General features: G+C 42.5%; 1 protein-coding gene across 5 annotated transcripts in view; it reads right to left on the bottom strand.

Moving 5' to 3' along the window:
• Positions 1 to 20,617, bottom strand: part of TXNRD1 (thioredoxin reductase 1) — a 109,819-nt gene that overhangs the window by 56,762 nt on the left and 32,440 nt on the right. Inside the window, exons 1-2 of one of the 5 annotated variants that reach the window (XM_023728990.1) lie at positions 11,572 to 11,846; positions 9,998 to 10,107 (exon numbers count right to left, since the gene is read on the bottom strand). Coding sequence is in view for 2 of the 5 variants with exons in the window: in XM_023728988.1 (XP_023584756.1) it covers positions 9,998 to 10,285 (288 nt within the window). In the remaining 3 variants the exon portion in view is untranslated. Of the gene's footprint in view, positions 1 to 9,997; positions 10,482 to 11,571; positions 11,847 to 20,617 lie in introns of those variants that run through there. The other 4 variants (XM_023728989.1, XM_023728992.1, XM_004373777.2 and 1 more) reach the window with 4 other exon arrangements.

Here is a 20,617-nt window from a genome sequence, read left to right as displayed (position 1 = left end):
GGGAAGGCAGAGAGGGTTAGGAGCTGGTTGAATGGACATGGGGAATCAGGGGTGGAAAGGAGGAGTGTGCCATCACAGTATGGGGAGACCAATTAGAGTCATATAACAATGTATGTATAAATTTTTGTACAGGAAAAAATAAAATAAAAATATACACAGAATCTCTAACAAAAAAAATTGGTCGATGTTCAACCATTTCGGGAGGCAGCATATGATCAAGAACCAACAGTACTGATGGAAGAGGGCCAAGTTCACTGAAGGCACTGGCAAAAAATAAGGCTCCAGGAATTGAAAGAATACCAATTGAGATGTTTCAACAAATGGATGCAGCACTGGAAGACTCACTCGTCTATGCCAATAAAATTGGAAGACAGCTACCTGGCCAACCGACTGGAAGAGATCCCTATTTGTGCCTATTACAAAGAAAGGTGATCCAACGGAATGCAGAAATTTTTGAACAATATCATTAACATCAACAGAGAACTGCCAGAAATTCAAGTCGGATTCAGAAGAGGATATGAAACCAAGGATATCACTGCAGATGTCAGATGGATCCTGGCTGAAAGCGGAGAATATCAGAAAGATGCTTACCTGTGTTTTACTGACTATGCAAAGGCATTTGACCATGGGGATCGTAACAAATTGTGGATAATATTGTAAAGAATGGGAATTCCAGAACACTTAATTGTGCTCATGAGGAACCTGTACATGGATCAAGAGACTGTCGTCTGAACACAACAAGGGGATACTGAGTGGTTTAAAGTCAGGAAAAATGTGTGTCAGGGTTGTATCCTTTCACCATACCTATTTAATCTGTATGCTGAGCAAATAATCTGAGAAGCTGGACTGTATGGAAGGAGAACATGGCACAGGATTGGAGGAAGACTCATTAACAACCTGCAATATGCAAACTTGCCTGCTGAAAGCCGAGACAACTTGAAGCACTTACTGGTGAAGATCAAAGACCACAGCTTTCAGTATGGATTATACCTCAACACAAAAAAAATGAAAATCCTCACCACTGGACCAAGAGGCAACATCATGATACACAGAGAAAAGACTGAAGTTGTCAAGGATTTCACTTTACTTGGATCCACAATCAACACCCATGGGAGCAGCAGTTAAGAAATCGAAAGACGCATTGCATGCATTAGGCAAATCTCCTGCAAAAGACCTCTTTAAAGTGTCAAAATCAAATATGTCACCTTGATGACTAATGTGTGCCTGACCCAAGCCATGGTGTTTTCAATTACCTAATATGCACGCAAAAGCTGGACAATGAATAAGGAAGACTGAAAGAGAACTGATGCCTTTGAGTTATGCTATTGGCGAAGAACACTGAACATACCATGGACTGCCAAAAGAATGAACAAATCTGTGTTGGAAGAAGCTAAACCAGAAACAAAGATGGTAAGACTACTTCTCACATACTTTGAACATATTATCAGGAGGGATCAGTCCCTGGAGAAGGACATCATGTTTGGTAACATAGAGGGTCAACGAAAAAGAAGACGACCCTCAAGGAGATGGACTGACACAGTGGCTACAACAATGGGTTCAAGCATAACAATGACTGTGAGGATGGAGCAGGACCAGGCACTGTTTTGTTCTGTTGTACACAGGGTCACTATGAATCCGAACCAATTCGAGAGCACCTAACAACAACAAACAAGGACAAGACCACCAAAATGAAAAGTTACATGACTGAAGAATTTGTATTGTTTTTTCCAAAAGAACTTTTTCCCCCAAAGAAACAACTAACATGAAGGAAGAATTTTTTAATCTAAGGTCTAATTCTTACAATTATTTAAATGCGGCTTGAAAAGAATGAACAGCACACATCGTTTCAAGTTAAACTGCTAAACCTCTCTCCGACCGGAACCACAAAGCAAATGTGCACTGGAACTTCAAAGCAATCAGGAAGGTCTACTTTCTTCATGCTGTAAAAGCAGTTCAGGCCACCATGAGACACAACTTGATGCCTGAGAAAACTGAGCTCCCTTCCTCCCCTATTCTCTTTCAGGAGTTACTGTCCAGGGCATAATGTGGCCGTCCATTCCTTCTTCTTCTCTTTAGTCTTTTCTCCTGTATTATTCTGTAGTTTTCTTCTTAGAAGTTCAAATTCATTACGTCCAAGCATTCTTAAGCTCTTTCCACAACCACTAGTGCTCAACACATACATGATGGGATGAACGACATGTTTTAGGTCTCCCTATGGTCAAGTAAGAAAAAAAGTCACATAGGGTCCACTATCTTTTCCAGTGGGGTTTTTAACTGCAGGACTAACCTCCAACAGGTGGAGTTTTAAAAGACTCGTGTGTCTAATTCAGGAACCAGTTAAGTTTGAATCCTGTACTCTATATGCTTATCCTACCCTTAGCTACCTCCCTGAACTTTTATAGCAGCTTTCTCACCTCACTCTGAAGAGATGTGGTAAAAGCCCTAGTCTGATTTGTCTGAGCAGCAGGATGTTAGATATTATCTAACTTCTATTTCATCCTAATTTCCTTTAAGGTTATGTTTCTGTGTGTACATATTTCTGCTTTGCTTTGCTTTTTAGTATTAAAGGTAAACTTTGCTATGATGAAGGCAGATCTGTATTTTTAAATAAGAGTTTCTAAGATAACCACGGACAGTGGAAGAAGATAAACTTGGGGTTCAAATCCTGATCTATCAGCTACTAGAATTATCTTTGGCAGGTTACTTATCCTATCAGTCTCTAGTTTCCTCATGTTTAAGATAGGACTACTACTACTACAAGGAGCCCTGGTGACACAGTGGTTAAGTGCTTGGCTGCTAACCGAAAGGTCAACAGCTCGAACCCACCAGTCACTCTGTGGGAGAAAGACGTGGCAGCTTGCTTCCAAAAAAGATTATAGCCTTGGACTGACCGCTCTGACAGGGATTACAGTAGAGGGTCCCAGACAGAGCAAGAGAAAAATGTAGAACAAAATTCAAATTCACAAAAAAAGATCAGACTTACTAGTCTGATGGTGACTGGAAGAACCCCCAAGACTATGCCCCCATACCCCGACACCCTGCTAACTCAGAACTGAAGACATTCCCCAAGTCCACCTTTCAGGTAAAGGTTAGACAGGGCTACAAAACAAACAACAACACGTGAGGAACGTGCTTCTTAGTTCCATCAAGTATACGAGACCAAATGGGCAACACTTGCCCAAAAGACGAGAAGGCAAGAAGGGACAGGAAAACTGGACAAATGGACACTGAAAACCCAGGGTGGAAAGGGAAAGGGTGAGTGCTGACACATCGTGGGGATTGCAACTAATGTCATAAAACAATTTGTGTAAAAAATTTTTGAATGAAAAACTAATTTGCGCTGTAGACTTTCACCTAAAAAACAAAGTAAATACAAAAAAGATTACAGCCTTGGAAACCCTTTGGGGCATTATTTCCAAAATAATTTGGATTCACACACTGACATAATTTTAGAGTTTGTAAAACCTACACCCTTGCTCTGTGGTCAAAGTCATACACTTAACTGACAATTCAGAAAACCCAGGGCTGGCTAACTTGCCAAGCATCGAAAAACTAACTTAAATAAGGATGTGCGATGAAGAGAATAGATTGTTTCAGGTTACAATAGCCAGCTGTCAAAACTCTCTTGGGACAACTCAGAAGTCAGCAATGACCAGGAGCATCATTTTGCTAGAACGACTAGGGAGACAAATACTGAGATGTGGCACTGAAAGGTAGCAGAGTTGAAGGAACTTGGTTCTGGAGGCCTGGGTTCAGATAAAAAATGTGCTTTATTAGTTTCCACTTATCCTCTTCAGAGTTTGAGTTTCCTCATTTGTAAAATGAGTATGTACACTGGATGTCTTACTCTGCCATAGAATGGTTGTCAACTATTGTTTTTAAAAATCATACACAAACATTTGTTAACAAACGTATTTTAAAATATGTAAACTGCCCTGCAAACTTGTGAAAGAAATAACAAATACAATCCCTGGGTGGCACAAACAGTTAAGCGCTCCACTAGCAGAAAGTTTCAAACACACCAAGGTACCTTGGAAGACAGGCCTGGCGATCTGCTTCCCAAAGGTCACAGCCTTGAAAACCCTATGAAGCAGTTCTACTCTGCATACTTGGTGTTGCCAAGAGTCAGAATTAATTCCACAGCAACCAACAACAACAACAGACCGATGTTGAGAACACAGATGCTCAATAACTGGTAACTAAATAGATATGTGACTTTGTTCTCAACTGACCTGGACACACCTGCATAAAATGCTGAAGATGGGCAGGCTGCTGTCATAAGCTTTTTGAAATTCTTAACTGTGCTTCCCAATATGCTGCCTAGAATCTCTTCAGAACAGCTTAGCACTTTGTCTCTGATAGAGATATCCCACTTTCAATGAAATTAGACACCTTGCAACTCAATCCCTTAATTAAGTTAGTCTCCTCTAGCCCTACCACCATCCATTTATTAATGAATATTTACAAAAAGGTATCATTCTTTGTAAAGAGCCCTAGTGGTGCAGTGTTTAAGCGCTTGGCTGCTATCTCGAAAGGTCAGCAGTCTAAACCCGCAGTGACTCCACAGGATGTGGCAGTCTGTCTCTAAAGATTTACAGCCTTGAAAACCCTATGGGCCAGTTCTACTCTGCCCTCGCTATGAGTCGTTATCAACTCTATGGCAACTGGTTATCATTCCTGTACTAAAGGAATGTGCAATTTTGTAGGCACAGAGGAATGTAGTTCAATTCAGCAAGCAGCAAGTGAATGAATGCCTATGGCATGGATTGAATTGTGTCCCCCGCAAAATATCTGTCAACTTAGGTAGGTCATGATTCCCAGTATTGTATGATTGTGTAATCTGATGTGATTTCCTTATGTGTTGTAAACTCTATCATTATGATGAGGTTACTACTGATGAGGTCTAAAGATTTAATAGTGTCTTAAGCCAATCTCTTTTGACATACGAAAGAGAGAAGCGAGCACAGACACACAGGAGCCTCATACCACCAAGAAAGCAGTGCCTGGAGCAAAGTGCGTCCTTTGGACCTGAGGTTCCTGCATTGAGATGCTCCTAGACTAAGGGAAGATTGATGACAAGGACCTTCCTCCAGAGTCGACAGAGATAGCGTTCCCCTGGAGCTGATGTCCTGAATCTGGACTTGTAGCCTATTGGACTGTGAGAGAATAAACTTCTCTTTGTTAAAGCCATCCACTTGTGGTATTTTTGTCAGAGCAGTACTAGATGACTAAGACAGCCCGCTACATGCCAACCCACTTGGTATGCTAGGAATACCAAGATTCACATGGGCTCAGCCCTGAATCATAAGCATACATTCACATCAGAGAGATCAGGCATGTATCCTAATAGCAGTAACAAGGTCGAGTGCCAGAACTGTGAGCACGCCAGTCTGAGCTTTGCACAGACAGGCCTGGGTTCCAATCCTGGTTCTGCCACTTGACTAGCTCTGTAACTCTGGGCATGTTGCTTAAATTCTCAGGGTCTCCATCTTCTCATCTATAAAACTGGATAATACCACCTCCTTCATAGGACTGGTGTGAGGATGCCCTCAACTAAGTATTACAGCATTTAGAGTCTAGCACATAATAGGTGGTCAATGAAAGTTTGCTACTATCATTAACAGGAGCCCTGGTGGCGTAGTAGTTAAGAGCTTGGCTGCTAACCAAAACGTCAGCAGTTCAAATCCACCAGCTGCTCCTTGGAAACCCTATGGGGCAGGTCTACTCTATCCTACAGAGTCACTACGAGTCAGAATCGACTCAATGGCAACGAGTTTTGTTGTTTTTTTAATAGACACAAAGATTAAGACCAGTTCTGCACCCTTGACATGTAAGCCAAAAAATTATCCCTGGCAGGATTCCTCCTTCTCCAGAGACAAGGATTTGTGTGAATGTTGTGGGAGAACTGAGGGGGGAAGGAGGCCAAACCTTACCCTGTACTCTGAACAGGAGCAGCTGAAAAAGTGGGTTTGGGCAGGAAAAGAAGTCAAGAATTGAAATAAAGAACAGAACAAAGGAGAGAAATTTTAGGGAATACAGCTGCAACAGTCAGCATTCCTAGGAGCCTCCAGTAAGTGAGGGAGCAGAGCAGGAGACAACCAGAAAAGCAGGTTGGGACCAGACCCTGGAGGTACAGAATACCAAGCTAAGGAATGTGTACTTTATCTTGGATCTGGGGGCAGTGAAATAGCAATCAGGAAGATGACTCTGGCAGCAAAAGGACCAGAAAGGGAGGCCAGTTAGAGACTGCTGAAATGGTTTAGGCAACAGGATAGAGTACCTGAAATAGTCTGGGCAAAACTCAATAGAGGGAGTTGGCAGATGTGTGGGAAAACAGTCGAGTCCTGCTAAGTGAATAGAGAGGAAAGGCAAGAGCAAATCTGAAGCCTGAACCACCAAAAGAATAGCGAAGCTACTGTAAAGAACAGATATCCAGGAAAGAAGAGGTTTGTGTTGTCACCTGGTAGAAGTGGGAGTACTGGATTTCAACGTGGAGTCAACCAGTAAAATTTTACTATTATCCATACCAAATAAATTTATTCACAGTCCTAACAAGCCGTCCCTCTTTTAAATCTTGTTTGTAGTTCTTACCCCTAAAAGTTCCAAATTCTTACTAAGGTAAGCCTTCACTACCACCACCACCTGCAGTTGCCATTGAGTTGATTTCAACTCGTGGCAACCCTGCATGTGTCAGAGTAGAACCGTGCTCCGTAAGGTTTTCAATGGCTGGTTTTTCAGAAGTAGATCAAGTAGATTGGTAGGCCTTTCTTCCGAGGTGCCTCTGGGTAGACTTGAACTTCCAACCTTTTTTTGCTTAGCAGCTGTGCTAGTTAACCATTTGCACTACCCAAGGAGCCAGTTTATTTCCTCCATCTTCCCTGTCAGGTCTCAACCGTAAACCAAACCAAAGGTGGATACACTACTAACCACCCCCCTAACCCCCTCCTCCAGCCAGGAAACTGAATTATCTTGAAGAATCAAAAGAAATTGAGTTTTCTGGGAGTTTTGGGAGTTTGGTAGAGTATTGAGAAAGAAAGGGAGTGGCTGGGAAGTTATTCAATTACCACTCATTTCCTGATGTCTGTTCATTAACAGTCTGGTTCCTAGTAACTTTTTAAGTTAGACTTGAAAGGAGATCTACCTTTTTTTCAGTATCTACCTCCCTAGGCTGGAATGTCAGACCGCTGAACCTGACTACAATACGATCACAGGATCACAGATCACATCGGAGCTCCTACTGCACCATTCATTGGGATGTTAATCATGCACTGTGTTGTCTGTCATCTCTCCTATTATTGCCTTGAAGAAATTATCTAAATTCTGTGTTGCTAGTTTTAAGACAGTTTCAAGACAATTTACCTTAAACTACCAAGTCTTAACTCTGTCTGACACTTAGTATTTCAACAAGTACTTTTTCATTCAGTTTACTTTTTCCATCTCAACACTAACAGTGGTCATTTATACAAGTGGTTTCAAAACTCTGGAATCCTGGAGACACTGATCTACATACAAGACTCCCTATAAGAATACTTGCAATCTTGGGCTTCAAAACTGAGATGTTTATGAAAGTCAGATGTCTTTGAGCAATAGGAACTCTATTCATAGGTCTTAGCATTTAGCAGCTCCCCAGTTCCAATTTTACACATGGACATACAACCCCTGGCCATAGATGGCATATTTCTCTATTTTTCCATGCAGTTATGAAGTGTTACACCCCTGTTGAGTTACCATGTGCCCTAGTGGTGCCATGGTTAAGAGCTACGCTGCTAACCAAAAGGTCAGCAGTTTGAATCCACCAGCAGCTCCTTGGAAATCCTATGGGGCAGTTCTACTCTGTCCTGTAGGGTCACTATGAGTTGGAGTCAACCCGACTGCCGCGTTTGTCCAACTAGTATCTTTTGGGTATTAAAGAGTAGTCGTTTGTTTGTTTTCCCCAATTCTAATTATTTTAATCCACTGATCTTGACCAAAGTACTCTATACAGTAAAGCTGTCTCAGATTTGATATTCATAAGAATTACCTGAGTGGGGTTATTTTTAAAAAAGAAAATAAAGAGTATCTATTCAACAAGAACTCAGGTAAAGCCCAGGTATGCATGTTTAACAAGCACTCCAGAAAATTCTACAGTTTTTTTTTTAAACACACTTCTTTAAAGCCTTCATCCTTCAGGTAGTTATCTAGGCTCACCAGATCGTGCCATTAGGATTCTCACTCCCTCTTCTACAGTATGCTTTGAAAGCAAGGTAGGTTATGCTGTTGTTGTTATTTATTGAGGAGAAGGGGAAAATGGAGATGAAGGGAAGGAACAATATTAAAAAGAGAAAGGCAAAGAGGATATTTTAAAGACTTCCTCTCCATTATTTGATTATGCAGCAATTAAAGTATGAAGCCTCAATTTTTAACTTAAAGGTGTGAACTTTAAGATTACAACCCAACTTCTATGAGTACTCAAAAGGCACTTCTCCACTCAAACCCAAAGCTCCCTAAAGATTTATCAGCAAATGTGGATTAATAACTGGCTAGAAATACACATACTTCAAATTGGTCGTCCTTACCTTGTTGTGTCTCTTCTTCCATTTCTTAGCACTCATCAAAAACAAAAATAAACCAAATGATACACAGGACAGTGGTAAATTCACTTAAAAGAGATGTGCTAAGTGATAAGTGATCTCTGTTTTAAGTATGCCTTGGTGGTTTGCTCTTCATTCATGGTATTGTACTTCCTTAAATATCTGAAATTAACAATGATCATATGGAACTGAAAACATCAAATCATGTTAACAAAGTAGGTTCCAAAGCTTATAAAAATGATGATTCTTTTTATTCCCACTGATGTTAAAACCAGGCACATCAGCAGAATTATTTAAGATCAAATGCCCGTATAACTTTTAACACGTAAGTTTATGACACAGGTGGATAGAAGAGAATAATCAGACGGAAAGGAATAGTAAGACTTTTGTCTCGTTTTACTTGCATACTAAAGGTCTGAGTGACACACTATATTTTAAATAAAGTCACAAGTCTTTTTTATCTCCTTTAATTATTTTCCATTCACTTGCTATTTGTCTTTGAAATCTAGCTCCATTCCCTATACCCATTCTTCAAAAGTTAAGAAATATTCTTTTAGAAGAAAAGGTAGTACATAAAAATGTAAACTGTTAACAATTTCCTAAAAGCACACACACCTAAACATATTTTTACATTTAACTCAGGCCTCAGGTTTACTGCTAAGTAGACAATGTTCACGTATGAGTTCCATTTCTTAAAAATTACATAGATACAAATGGGTAAGGACTAAAACTTTCTAACGTGGTAACCAACCACAAGTGATGTAGGACATCACTCTGGCATCTAGCCTTAAACATGCATCTAGCCTCCAAGCATTTTTCCAGCCCTCAGTGGATGGTCCTAAGGAGGGATTTCCATCATGCCAAGAACCAAAAGGAAGATTTCTTGTTCCCTTTTCTCTCCACTCCATTGTTAGCTCTGGGCTAACAAAAAGAGATTTCTGAAGGGAAATGTACTGACCCCAGGAATTTTCTGGTTGCTTTCTTCAGTGAAGCCCGGGCGTTTTGGGGTCCCCCCCACCCCACCCGGGGAATTAAAGAGGAAGAGACAGGGGTGACTTGAGGAGGATAAGAATTTCCTGATTCCCCTTCCTCGGTACTTCCCTAAACAACTCAAAATCAGAAATTTACACAGCCGCTAAAATTTTTTAAGTTATTTAGACTGACTGGAGCGGGATGGGGGGCGCATTTTTAAAACTTATTGTAAAAGATGAAAATAGTTACATATTCCCGTTTTGAAATTTACCCATTGTCTGATCAACTTGGATTAACACGTTAATTATCCCACCAGTGTCTGTCATTTTCTAAAGATGGGCTCCATTTAGAGGTTCGTTCACAGAACACCGGCTTTAACAGGAAGCTGCCACCACAATGGGCTCGATGAGCTCATTCCTAGTTAAGGTGGTAAAAGAAAAGTTAGTATCTCCTACCTTCAAGGTCTGATCATGTCCGCCTATCTTTCTCTGTTTCACAAACACCACGGGCACTTTGGTTTCCAAGGTCAACTCCGAGAGCGCTCCTTCCAGGCCCTGCCGGTCCTCTGTGGCACAAAAGCAGAGAGCCGAGTCTGTAAGGTTTTTCTTCCAGCCGACCGAGGCGGGAACCGCGGAGGGGCGGGGCTTCCGGGGCCCGGGGCCTTCCAATTCATTAACTGTGTGCCCTCGGGCAACACGGTGACTCCCCTGCAAGTTAGCATGACTTGCTCCATTTCTGACCATGACTAGAGTCCTGTCAGACTTGGATTTTGGACCTGGTCAACCTCTGTATTAACTGAAAACATGGCCTCAAGGGTAGCTAGAAACGTCAGTGCTCCGCTCAGTTAAATTATGGCAAGTCTCCGCTCAATTTAAACGTCCTCTTTTTCCAGTAAGAACTGAAGACATAATTTTCTCAGCTTTCACAACATGCCTCCCCATTTAATTGGGCTTTGAACAGTGCACCTATATCGAATGCCAAAATCCAACTTCCAATGTTTTCTAGAAATCTGAAACCTCGGGGCAAAATTACCAACACTGCCCATCTGGGGCGCTTTTATTTAAGAACTTTGAGGCAATGCATCAAAATTCTAGATGAGACCAGGAACTAATGATCCAGTTTTACAAAGGGTGAACTCAGGTAGAGAATTAGTCAGTGATAGAATTAAAAACAAAATCCAGTTACACTGACATCAGGCCCATTCATGAGATAAAATCAACACTCAAACGTATAGTTGTTTAATGTTAACAATAATGACAATGGCAGCTAACACTTCCATAGTGCTTTGTATGTATTAAACATTTAATCTTCACAACTAGCCTTTTGAAGTAGGTATTATCAAGCCCCAGGTCCATTTCACAGATAGATTAACTGAGGCACAGGAAAGCTATGTAACATGCCCAAGATCACAAAGCTAGTCAGGAAACAGCAAAACCAGGATGCAAACCCAGGCAATGTGGCTCAGGTTTATGCTCTTAACGACTACCCAGTACTGCCTGATACACCGAGATAATAAGCACTGGACTCTAGTCTTAGCTGCCTCACTTTATAATCTGTGTCAAATTGGGCAAGTCACTTGACTTTTTAAGCCTTGCTTTCCCCCACTTGTAAAAATATGGTGATTACATATGCTTTGCGAACCTCTCAAATTTGAGGATTAAATGATGTGAAAATTCCTTGGAAAGACATTCTTATACATTTCGACTTTCTTAATGATGTCCAGGATCTGTCAATCTATTAATCAGATTATTATTTACATTTCAAGACTCGTGTACTAAGAAATGATACAAAAACCTATTTTCTCAGATATTCTGCAAGCAAGAGCAAGAGGAAGGAAACCATCGGTCAACAGGGTGCAAGCCTCCCCTCCCATATGCTGAAGCATTAACTGACCGAGGTGAAACTCATCTCTGAACGCTGCCAAGAAGCTCACCTGCTCTGGAAAAGCCTCATCCCCCTTCTCAGACCCGCCTTAAAATATCTCCCCTTTCCCTGGATTCAGAATGCACCGGACAGACCCAAAGCTCACATTCTCTGCAAGCAAACAGTCCCCAACGTGCTCACATGCTACAGGCGTAGCGCTTTGTCCGTTTTCAAGTACCGCAGAGCTTACTGTGTGCGAACAGTCAGCCGTCAGGCTCTTCCTCAGGAGTAAAGCCACCTTTGACTCCCAGGCAAACGCCGGATTGAAGCGAACTGAGGTGAAGGGTTGCTGGTATGTAATAGCTCCAAGAAGCCGCGCCCTTCTCTGAGCCGCCGGGTTAGCAGCCAAAGTCAGAATGACAAAGCAAAAATCCACTGCTCGTGCAGCGCTGGCAACCTACACTAATCGGTTTAGTGAAGTGGGATCTCCTAACTGGGTGACACCATATCCTCTTCCTGCTCACAGCCGCCCCCAGCGCAGGAAAGGAGCAAAAACAGTTTCAGAAACGCTTGGAACCTGAACCAAAATAAGGATGTGTGTGTGTGTTTAACTGAACAATACTAGATTATGCCCTAAGGCAGTGACTCCAGAATTTTGCAGTCCATTGATAATCACGTGGGGATCTTTAAAAAATACTGAAGCCTAGCTCCCACTCCCTAGACATTCTGATGTAATTGGTAATGGGGTGTGGCCTGGGCATCAGAGTTTTTGAAAGCTCCCCAGGTGATTCTACTGAAAAGTAAAGTTTGGGACCCATTGTGTTAAAGTAATAGATTAGTCAATTTGGCAGTCCCCTAAAGGAAGTTACCAGGCTTTTGAAAGAACTGTCTAGTCCTTTCTGACTAATCCTGAAGAGAAGTGACAAATTCTCACCAACACACAAATTACCTTTGGAGTATTTCCTCCTTTTCTCGCTCAGGTTTTGGTTTGTTCTGTTTGCCTCAACAAAAACTGAGAATATATTTACCTCCAGCCATGCCAAACCACCTGCAGCTGCGGAAGTAAGCCACGCTCTCTAATACTTCCCTGGTCCTGCTTCTCTTACTCAGCTCCTTGTACCAGTAGGCAGCTACCAATATTTGTTAAATGAATGAATGAATAAATGTCTTTCCCACTTCTTTGGAAAATGCCGTACTCAAGGACACTCAGGTGAAAGGATTGCTGGGCCCTTAGGGCTGTAAGAAGCCACACCTTCTCTGAACCACAGCTGGCTCCTTTGAGCCCCTTCCAAGGCTCAAGTTAGAGGCTTGGGTTGGCCACTGGCCTTCTGAATGCATGCACAGGCACACACTGAGGCTAAATTGGTGGGTATTAACTTGAGTGCTTCACCTGATTCTGGGGTCCTTAGAACAGAGGATGCATTTTACACATAGATGTTACAATGCGATTTAAGGAATAAAGAATGAAAAATGTGATGAAAAGAAAGCTGAGACTAAGGGGGAACACTAACATTTATTTATTCCTGGCTACTGTGCCAAGCTTGTATTAACCATTTTTTATGACTTATCTTACTTTGTCTACACAATAACCCATGAACCAGGGTCATAAACTCCTCATTCTAAAAATCTATACAGGAATTACAGCTATTTCAAAAGCATGTCGTAGGAAAGAGAGGGGTTTTAAAATCATTTAATTTGAAATAATGTACTAAAGGAAGTGATAAGGAGTGATTTCAAACAGCCTTTCCACTGAAAGCACCTTATATGAACAGACAAGTCGGGGTTACTAAGGTTAATGCTTTCTAATAGCATACCAGAAAAAGCTAGATAAGGCTTTTTAACTTTACAGTATTCTTCAGTGAGCAAATAATAGCAAAAATCCTTAGAGCAGCTCATATACTTATTCTAACAAAGAAGAAAATTAATAAAGAATTACCATTTCAGTTCTTCTTCAAACCATTCTTGCTGCCGTTAAGGAGACCCAGGTGTCTACCCTGACAGAGTAGAACTCAGTAGTTCTATATTGTTTCTGGTTAATGGAAAAAGAGCTTCATCTTTGACTATTTCTTATTATGCGGCATTTGTTCTATGCATACATTCTCACATCTCCTAACTGTGCTCATTTTACCCCCTCCCAGCCCAAAATTATCTTCTCTCCTTAAGGGCCTACTGTTTCAAAGCTCATCTAAAATGTCACCTCCTCTGCAAGGCTTCCCTGATTCCCATCTAATGTTAATCGACCCTTCTTTCTTCTATGTCCCCAAGTACCTAATAATAATTACAAATCTTCTAAATCCATGAGAGCTTTAGGAAAGCAAACATCTTGTATTTATCCTGTCTCCCAGAACCTACTGTGTAGTACCAAAAAAAAAAACCCGTTGCCATCGAGTCAATTCTGACTCATAGAGACCCTACAGAACATAGTAGAACTGCCCCATAGGGTTCCCAAGGAGCAGCTGGTGGATTCAAACTGCTGACCTTTTCGTTAGCAGCCATAGCTGTTAACCACTGTGCAACCAGGGCCCCTACTATATTGTAGGTACTCAGAAAATGCTGAAAAAAATCACTCCTTGTATTTGAGTTGTCATCTACACCCACTTACAAACAGATCTATGCAAGTGTTTGAGCAAGTTGTATTGCATTAAACTACTGTTCCACCTATAATAAGCCTCTCACTCTCTCTCTCTCTCTCTGTCTCTCTCTCTCTCTCACACACACACACACCACTGAGCTGAAACAATCTTTCTGATACCCAAAATATCTCTGCTCCAACCTTCAGAAGCTTGCTGGGGCTGTGTGAGGTTTACATTAACTTTACCCAAAGAATCTGATCTTTGTCCTAGGTTCCTAAGAGACAACCTCTAAAACTTTGGAAATTCCCCAGTAATTGAGTGTCTTTGATGAGGCGTCCAGATCATACCTGAGAGTTTATGCTAATTAAGTGCCTCTTGGGTGGGGGCTGGGCAGCCCAGAAAGACCGCTGAGTGATATCAACCAGGGAGAGGTGGGACATGAACAATCATGCCTATGTAATGAGGCCCCAAAAAAGACTCTGGACACAGAAGCTTCATGGGCTTCCTGGTTGCATGTGGGAGGGTAGCCTGTCCTTTGGGACATGGAAGCTTCATGATGAGAATCCTCCCAGACCTCGTCCTACGTGTCTCGTCTTTATGTTGGTCCTGAATTGTATCCTTTTTGCTGTAATAAAACTGTAATCATAAGTATATTGTTTCCCATGAGCTCTGTTGAATCATTCTAGCAAATTATTGAACCTGAGGGAGCTGTAGTAGCCAGTAGGTCAGCAGTGAGAGGCTAGGGACTGCCAGGCTTACAGCTGAGTAAAGGGGACTACCCAGATTTATAGCCAGCAGGTCAAAAGTGAGGTTGTTGGCTGGACTCCCAAGCTTGCAACTAGTATCTGAAGTCTTGGGCAGACCTGGCAGTTTGGAGAACTGTACCCTTTAATTTGTAAGGTCTGACCTAGCTCTGGGTGGTTAGGGTTAGAGGAAGAAGTATTGCATGTGCAGCTGGTGTCAAAACAGAAGTGGAATACATTACATTGATCCATATAGCTGGTGTCAGAGAAGTGGAAGGCCCCTACTCTGTTTAAATCTAGCCATTCACATAATCCCATGACTCCATGCCCCCCTACCCTGCAGTTACTACTCCATTTCGTTGCTTCCCGTAAAATGATGGGAGTAGTAATAGCACCAGAACCTGTCTAACTATGGGGAGGATAATGACCAGGATCAGCCCAAAGCTGATCCCTATGAAGTGGAGGTCAGACATACCTTCTCCAACCTTTTTACCAATTCTGACACCAGCCGTCCCTCCCAGGCACTCTCTACTTCTCTACTCGGTTTGATAATCCATTATAATGGCCACAAAGAACTCACAGACTATACTTACAAGTAAGTGATTTATTAAGGAAATAACAGGGTACAATTTGGGATCATGACCAACAGGCTCAGGATCAGGATGAGGAAGCATGCAGGCAAAGTCTTCCTTCCTCAGTATAGGAGAGCCTTCTCAGCTCCTCTTGGTCGTGCAGGCCTCCTCTCAGCCCCCTGAGGACAGGCTCCTCTTAGCCCCCTCAGAATATGCTTCTCTCAGCACCCCCAGGACGGCTCCTCTTGGCCCTGTCATCTGTTACCACTGACTGCTGCTAGGCCCCTTCCAGGTCTGTCTCTGCCTTCAGTGTTACAGCCCTTGCCCTGTGTTACAGCTCTTGTAGGAGGTTGTTTGCCTCCTCTCTCTCTCTCTCTCTGCTTCTTCTTTCTTCCTACTTCTTCCTGCTGCTTCTCTCTATCTGAAAAGACCTCTGTGGGGCTGGCTGCTTAAGTACACAAACTCCTTGTCAATTTCAAGGCATAGCATTCCCACCAGGGCCATGAAGTGACCAATCTTCTCTTGGTAGGCCACACACACTTTATTTGCATGTAGGCTACAAGTTACCTCACTTTCATAGTCTTTTGACCAATCCCTGCAAGTGCATACCAATCACAGGGCAGGCTGAAGCCCAGGACCAGACAAAAAGTATCAAAACCAAGTTGTTTACAGTTTACCCAGGAAACATCAATCAACCTGGACAAAAGTAACAAACCTTCTGTGGCAGAAATCTAGGGCAAAGGTAACTTCTCAGGGCTTAAGGGAAAAATTTCTCAAGCTGTTTTTCCAAACAACTGAGGCAAAAGGCCACATCAAGGAACTCATTTCAGCATATTCCCCTTCACAGAAGTACAAAAAATTTTTTTTTGGAAAGAGTTCGTGATTGTTAAGGTTGTGTATCAACTTGGCTGGGCCATGATTCTCAATGGTTTGGCAGTTTGGTGTAGTTTGGTAGTCGTATGATGATATGATTACTTCCAAGATGAGATCTGATATAATCTGATCACCTCCATGATGGCATCTTCTGTGAGCAGGCAATCAGTTGAAAAGGAGTTTCCTTGGGGTGTGGCTTGCATCCAATATAGGTGGACTTCCTAGCCCATGAAGGCTTTTGCTTGCTCTGGATCCTATAGCTGGCTCTGTTCATCTGACTTGTTCTTGGGACTCGAGCTAGCAGCTTACTTGCCATCTTGCCTGCCAACATTGGGATTCGTCAGTCTCTGCAGCCTGTAAGCAAGAACCCTGCTGTCTGACCTGCTGATCTTGGGTTGCTAGCCCCTGGGGCTACCTGAATCAAGAGAAGCCTCTGGCCTGACCCATGGACTTGAGACATTCCAGCCTCTACAACTGCGTGAGCCATTTCCTCAATATAAATCTCTCTATATATATTTGTATGCTCTACTGGTTTTGCTTCTCTAGAGAACCCAGCCTAAGACAGAGTTCTTTGTACACTGAGGAAGAGTTAAACAGGGTAGAGTTGTCAGGAAAGATTAAGAATATGACACTTTGAGCAGAGACCAGAATGAAATGAGGAAGCAAGCCAAGAGAGTATATAGGGGGAAGATCTTTCTAAATAGAGGGAAGAGTAAGTACTAAAGCCATAAACTGGGAGCCTGCCTGACCTGCCCAAGAATCTGCAAGGGAATCAGGTGTCTAAAGCACAGTGATCAAGGGAGAAAGTGATAGGTAGGTAGTGAGGTCAGAGGAGTAGCCAGGCATTGAATCCCAATGTCTATAGTTAGGACTTTGGATTTCATTCTAAATGGGATAGGAAACTGGAGGGTCAAGAAAGGTGTGGGAAATGATCTGGTTTATATTTTTTAAGGATTGCTCTGCTGTGTGAAGAACAGACAAAGTGGGTGAGGGGTAGAGCAGAGGCACATAGGCCAGTTAGGAAGTTACTGTAGTGGTCTAATCTAGAGATGATGAAGGTTGGACTAGTAAGGTGACAAGATATATTTTGAAGGTAGAGCTAATTGGCTTTGCTGATGGATAGAATGAGGGATGTAAGAGAAAGATAAGAATCCATGAAGACTCCAGGTTTTTGACCTTAGAAACTGGGGAGATTGTGATGTTATTTAATAAAAGGGGAAACACTCAGGGAGGAGGAGGAAAGATGGGGGTGGAAATTAATAGTTTTGGACAAATCAATAGTGTGGTTTGAGAGATCTATTAGGTATCCAAGGTGAGATATTGAGTAGGCAGTTGGATATACAAATTTGGAGTACAGGGGAAAAGTCAGGGCTAGCAGTAAAAATTTAGTAGTCACTTTTTCACCACTCCTATTTGACATTGTGCTAGAAGTCCTAGCTAGAGCAATAAGGCAAGAAAAAGAAATAAAGGGCATCCAAACTGGAAAGGAAGAAGTAAAACTATCCCTATTCATAGACAATATGATCCTATACATAGAGAACCCCAAAGATTCCACAAGAAAACTACTGGAACTAATAGAAAGACTCAGCAGAGTAGCAGGATACAAGATCAACATACAAAAATTAGTTGGATTCCCATACACCAACAAACAGAACTTCGAAAAGGAAATCAGGTAAACAATACCATTTATAATAGCCCCTAAAAAGATAAAATACTTAGGAATAAATCTAGCTAGGGACATAAAAGACCTATACAAAGAAAATCATAAAACACTACTGCCACAAACCAAAAGAGATCTACATAAATGGAAACACATACCATGCTCCTAATAGATAAGAAGATTCAACATTGTGAAAATGTCAATCCTACCCAAAGCAATCTACAGACATAATGCAATCCTGATCCAAATACCAACAGCATTCTTTAACGAGATGGAAAAAGTAATCACCAACTTTATATGGAAAGGAAAGAGGCCCTGGATAAGCAAAGCATTATTGAAGAAAAAGAACAAAGTAGGAGGCCTCACACTAGCTGATTTCTGAACCTAGTATAAGGCCATGGTAGTCAAAACAGCCTGGTAATGGTACAATGACAGACACATAGACCAATGGAACAGAATTGAGAACCCAGATGTAAATACATCCACTTACGGTCAGCTGATCTTTGACAAAGCACCAAAGTCCATTAAATGGGGAAAAGGCAGTCTCTTTAATATATGATGCTGGCAAAACTGAATGTCCATCTGAATGTTCAGAAAAATGAAACAGGACCCATACCTCGCACCATACACAAAAACTAACTCAAAATGGATCAAAGACCTAAATATAAAACCTAAAATGATAAAGATCATGGAAGAAAAAACTGGGACAACACTAGAGGCCCTAATCCATGGCATAAATAGAATACAAACCGTAACTAACAATGTACAAAAAGTAGAAGATAAACTAAACTACATAAATGGGAGCTCCTAAAAATTAAACACTTATGCTCATCAAAAGACTTCACCAAAAGAGTAAAAGAGAACCTACAGACTGGGAAAAAATTTTTGGCTATGACGTATCTGCCAAGGGTCTAATCTCTAAAATCTATAGAATACTTCAACATCTCAACAACAAAAACACAAATAATCCAGTTAAAAAATAGGTTAAAGAAGTTCCGGCAAAATGGCGCTCTAGGCAGAAGCACCATGCCGTCCCTCCACAGCAAAGATCTGAAAAACTAAGCTGAACAGAGAATACAACAATCCTGAAACCCTAAAACATCAAATGAAGAGATAAAGAACTCAGCCAAGGACCAAATGGAGTGAGAAAACTGACAGAGAACGGACAGCGAGGAGAGATTCATGCAGAGGTCCCCTACCAGCTAACGCAGCGCGGATCCACCACCTTGGACTCCTATCGGAGACCACCAAACGGGGGTACGAGAAAGCAGCCTCACGGAGCGTCCAGTGGGAGACAAAACAACCAGTAATTCGTGGTGTGTGCTTTCCCACCCCCCACCTCTCCTCACCCCGGCTCGGTTTCCTCTGCTTCCCGCGGCCACGGTCTCTTGACCGGGAAGCGCCGGCTGCTTGGATTCCACACACCCAAGCGGGCGGCTCTCTGGGTGCCATTGGTTGGCTGTTGGTGTTGCTTTTTTCCACTTCTGATTTCTTCCTTGCCTCTGGCCATCTCCCCCTTCTTTCGCTCGAGTGCCTCGCTCCGTGCGCCATCTTTGCTTCTTCCTGAGGGGCTGCAGAGCGCTGGCAATTTGTGATATACACTTTCCCACTCTCTACCCTTCTTCACCAATACTCGGCCCCCTCCGCTTCCCACGGACACAGTCTCTTGTCTAGAAACACCAGCCCGCATTAGCTGGTTCTCTGAGTGCCATTTGTTGGCTGCTAGTATTGCTTTTTTTTTTTTCTGCTTCTTTTGATTTCTCACTTGCCTCTCGCCACCTCCCCCTCCTTTCACTCGAATGCCTGGCTCCATGCGCCATCTTTGCTTCTTCCTGAGGGGCTGCAGAGTGCCGGCAATTTGTGATATATGCTTTCCCACTCTCTACCCTTCTTCGCCCGCACTCGGCCTCCTCTGCTTCCCGCGGACACAGTCTCTTGTCCAGAAACACCAGCCCGCACTAGCTGGCTCTCTGAGTGCCGTTTGTTGGCTGCTGGTTTTGCTTTTTTTTTTTCCCCTGCTTCTTTTGATTTCTTGCTTGCCTCTCCCCGCCTCCCCCTCCTTTTGCTGGCATGCCTGGCTCCGTGTGCCATCTTTGCTTCTTCCTGAGGGGCTGCGGAGCTCCATTCGAGTGTGGAGCTGCTTCCCGGTTGGGGCTCCCGCGCTGGTGGGATCCCGGGGCTTTTGTTCATTTCTTTGTTTTCAATTGTTTGTTTGTTTTCTTTTCCTTTTCTTGAGTTGGGAGCCCTTTCTGGCCAGGCGGAGCTGCGTGGCAAGGAACTCCCCTTCAGCTTCCACAGACGCGCACAGGGATCCCTGAGAGCATTTCTTGTTTTTTTTTTTCTGTTTTTTTTGGGGGCCTTTCCTGTTCTTTTTTTTTTTTAATTTGTTTTGTTTTCTTTTCCGTCTTTTTCCCTTTTTGTCTTTCTTCATTGCTCAGTTTCTCATCCCTCTATATCTTCCTTCTCTTTCTGATCCCTGAATACCGGGCATTGTATACCTCTACGCCTTCTAGCCAGGCTGTATTGCAACACCTGACAGCGACTTCCCCAGACGCCATAGCTGCACCGGTGGGATCCCTGGGAAGTTTGCGGTTCTTTAACCTTTATGATTTTCGTTTATTCATTCTTTTCTTCTCTTCCTCTTCCCCTTTCTGTTTCTCTCCATTTCATAGTCTCTCATCTCTCCATTCCAACGGCAAGCTCCCCTAGCATTCTTTTTTGTTTGTTTGTATGTTTTTGGCTCCTGTTCCTCTCTCCTCTCTCCCATATCCATCTTAGCTCCACACATAAC

This window comes from Trichechus manatus, unplaced genomic scaffold, assembly GCF_000243295.1.
Source record: "Trichechus manatus latirostris isolate Lorelei unplaced genomic scaffold, TriManLat1.0 scaffold00027, whole genome shotgun sequence".
Taxonomy (NCBI): domain Eukaryota; kingdom Metazoa; phylum Chordata; class Mammalia; order Sirenia; family Trichechidae; genus Trichechus; species Trichechus manatus.
This window is presented reverse-complemented; position numbering and strand designations above follow the sequence as displayed.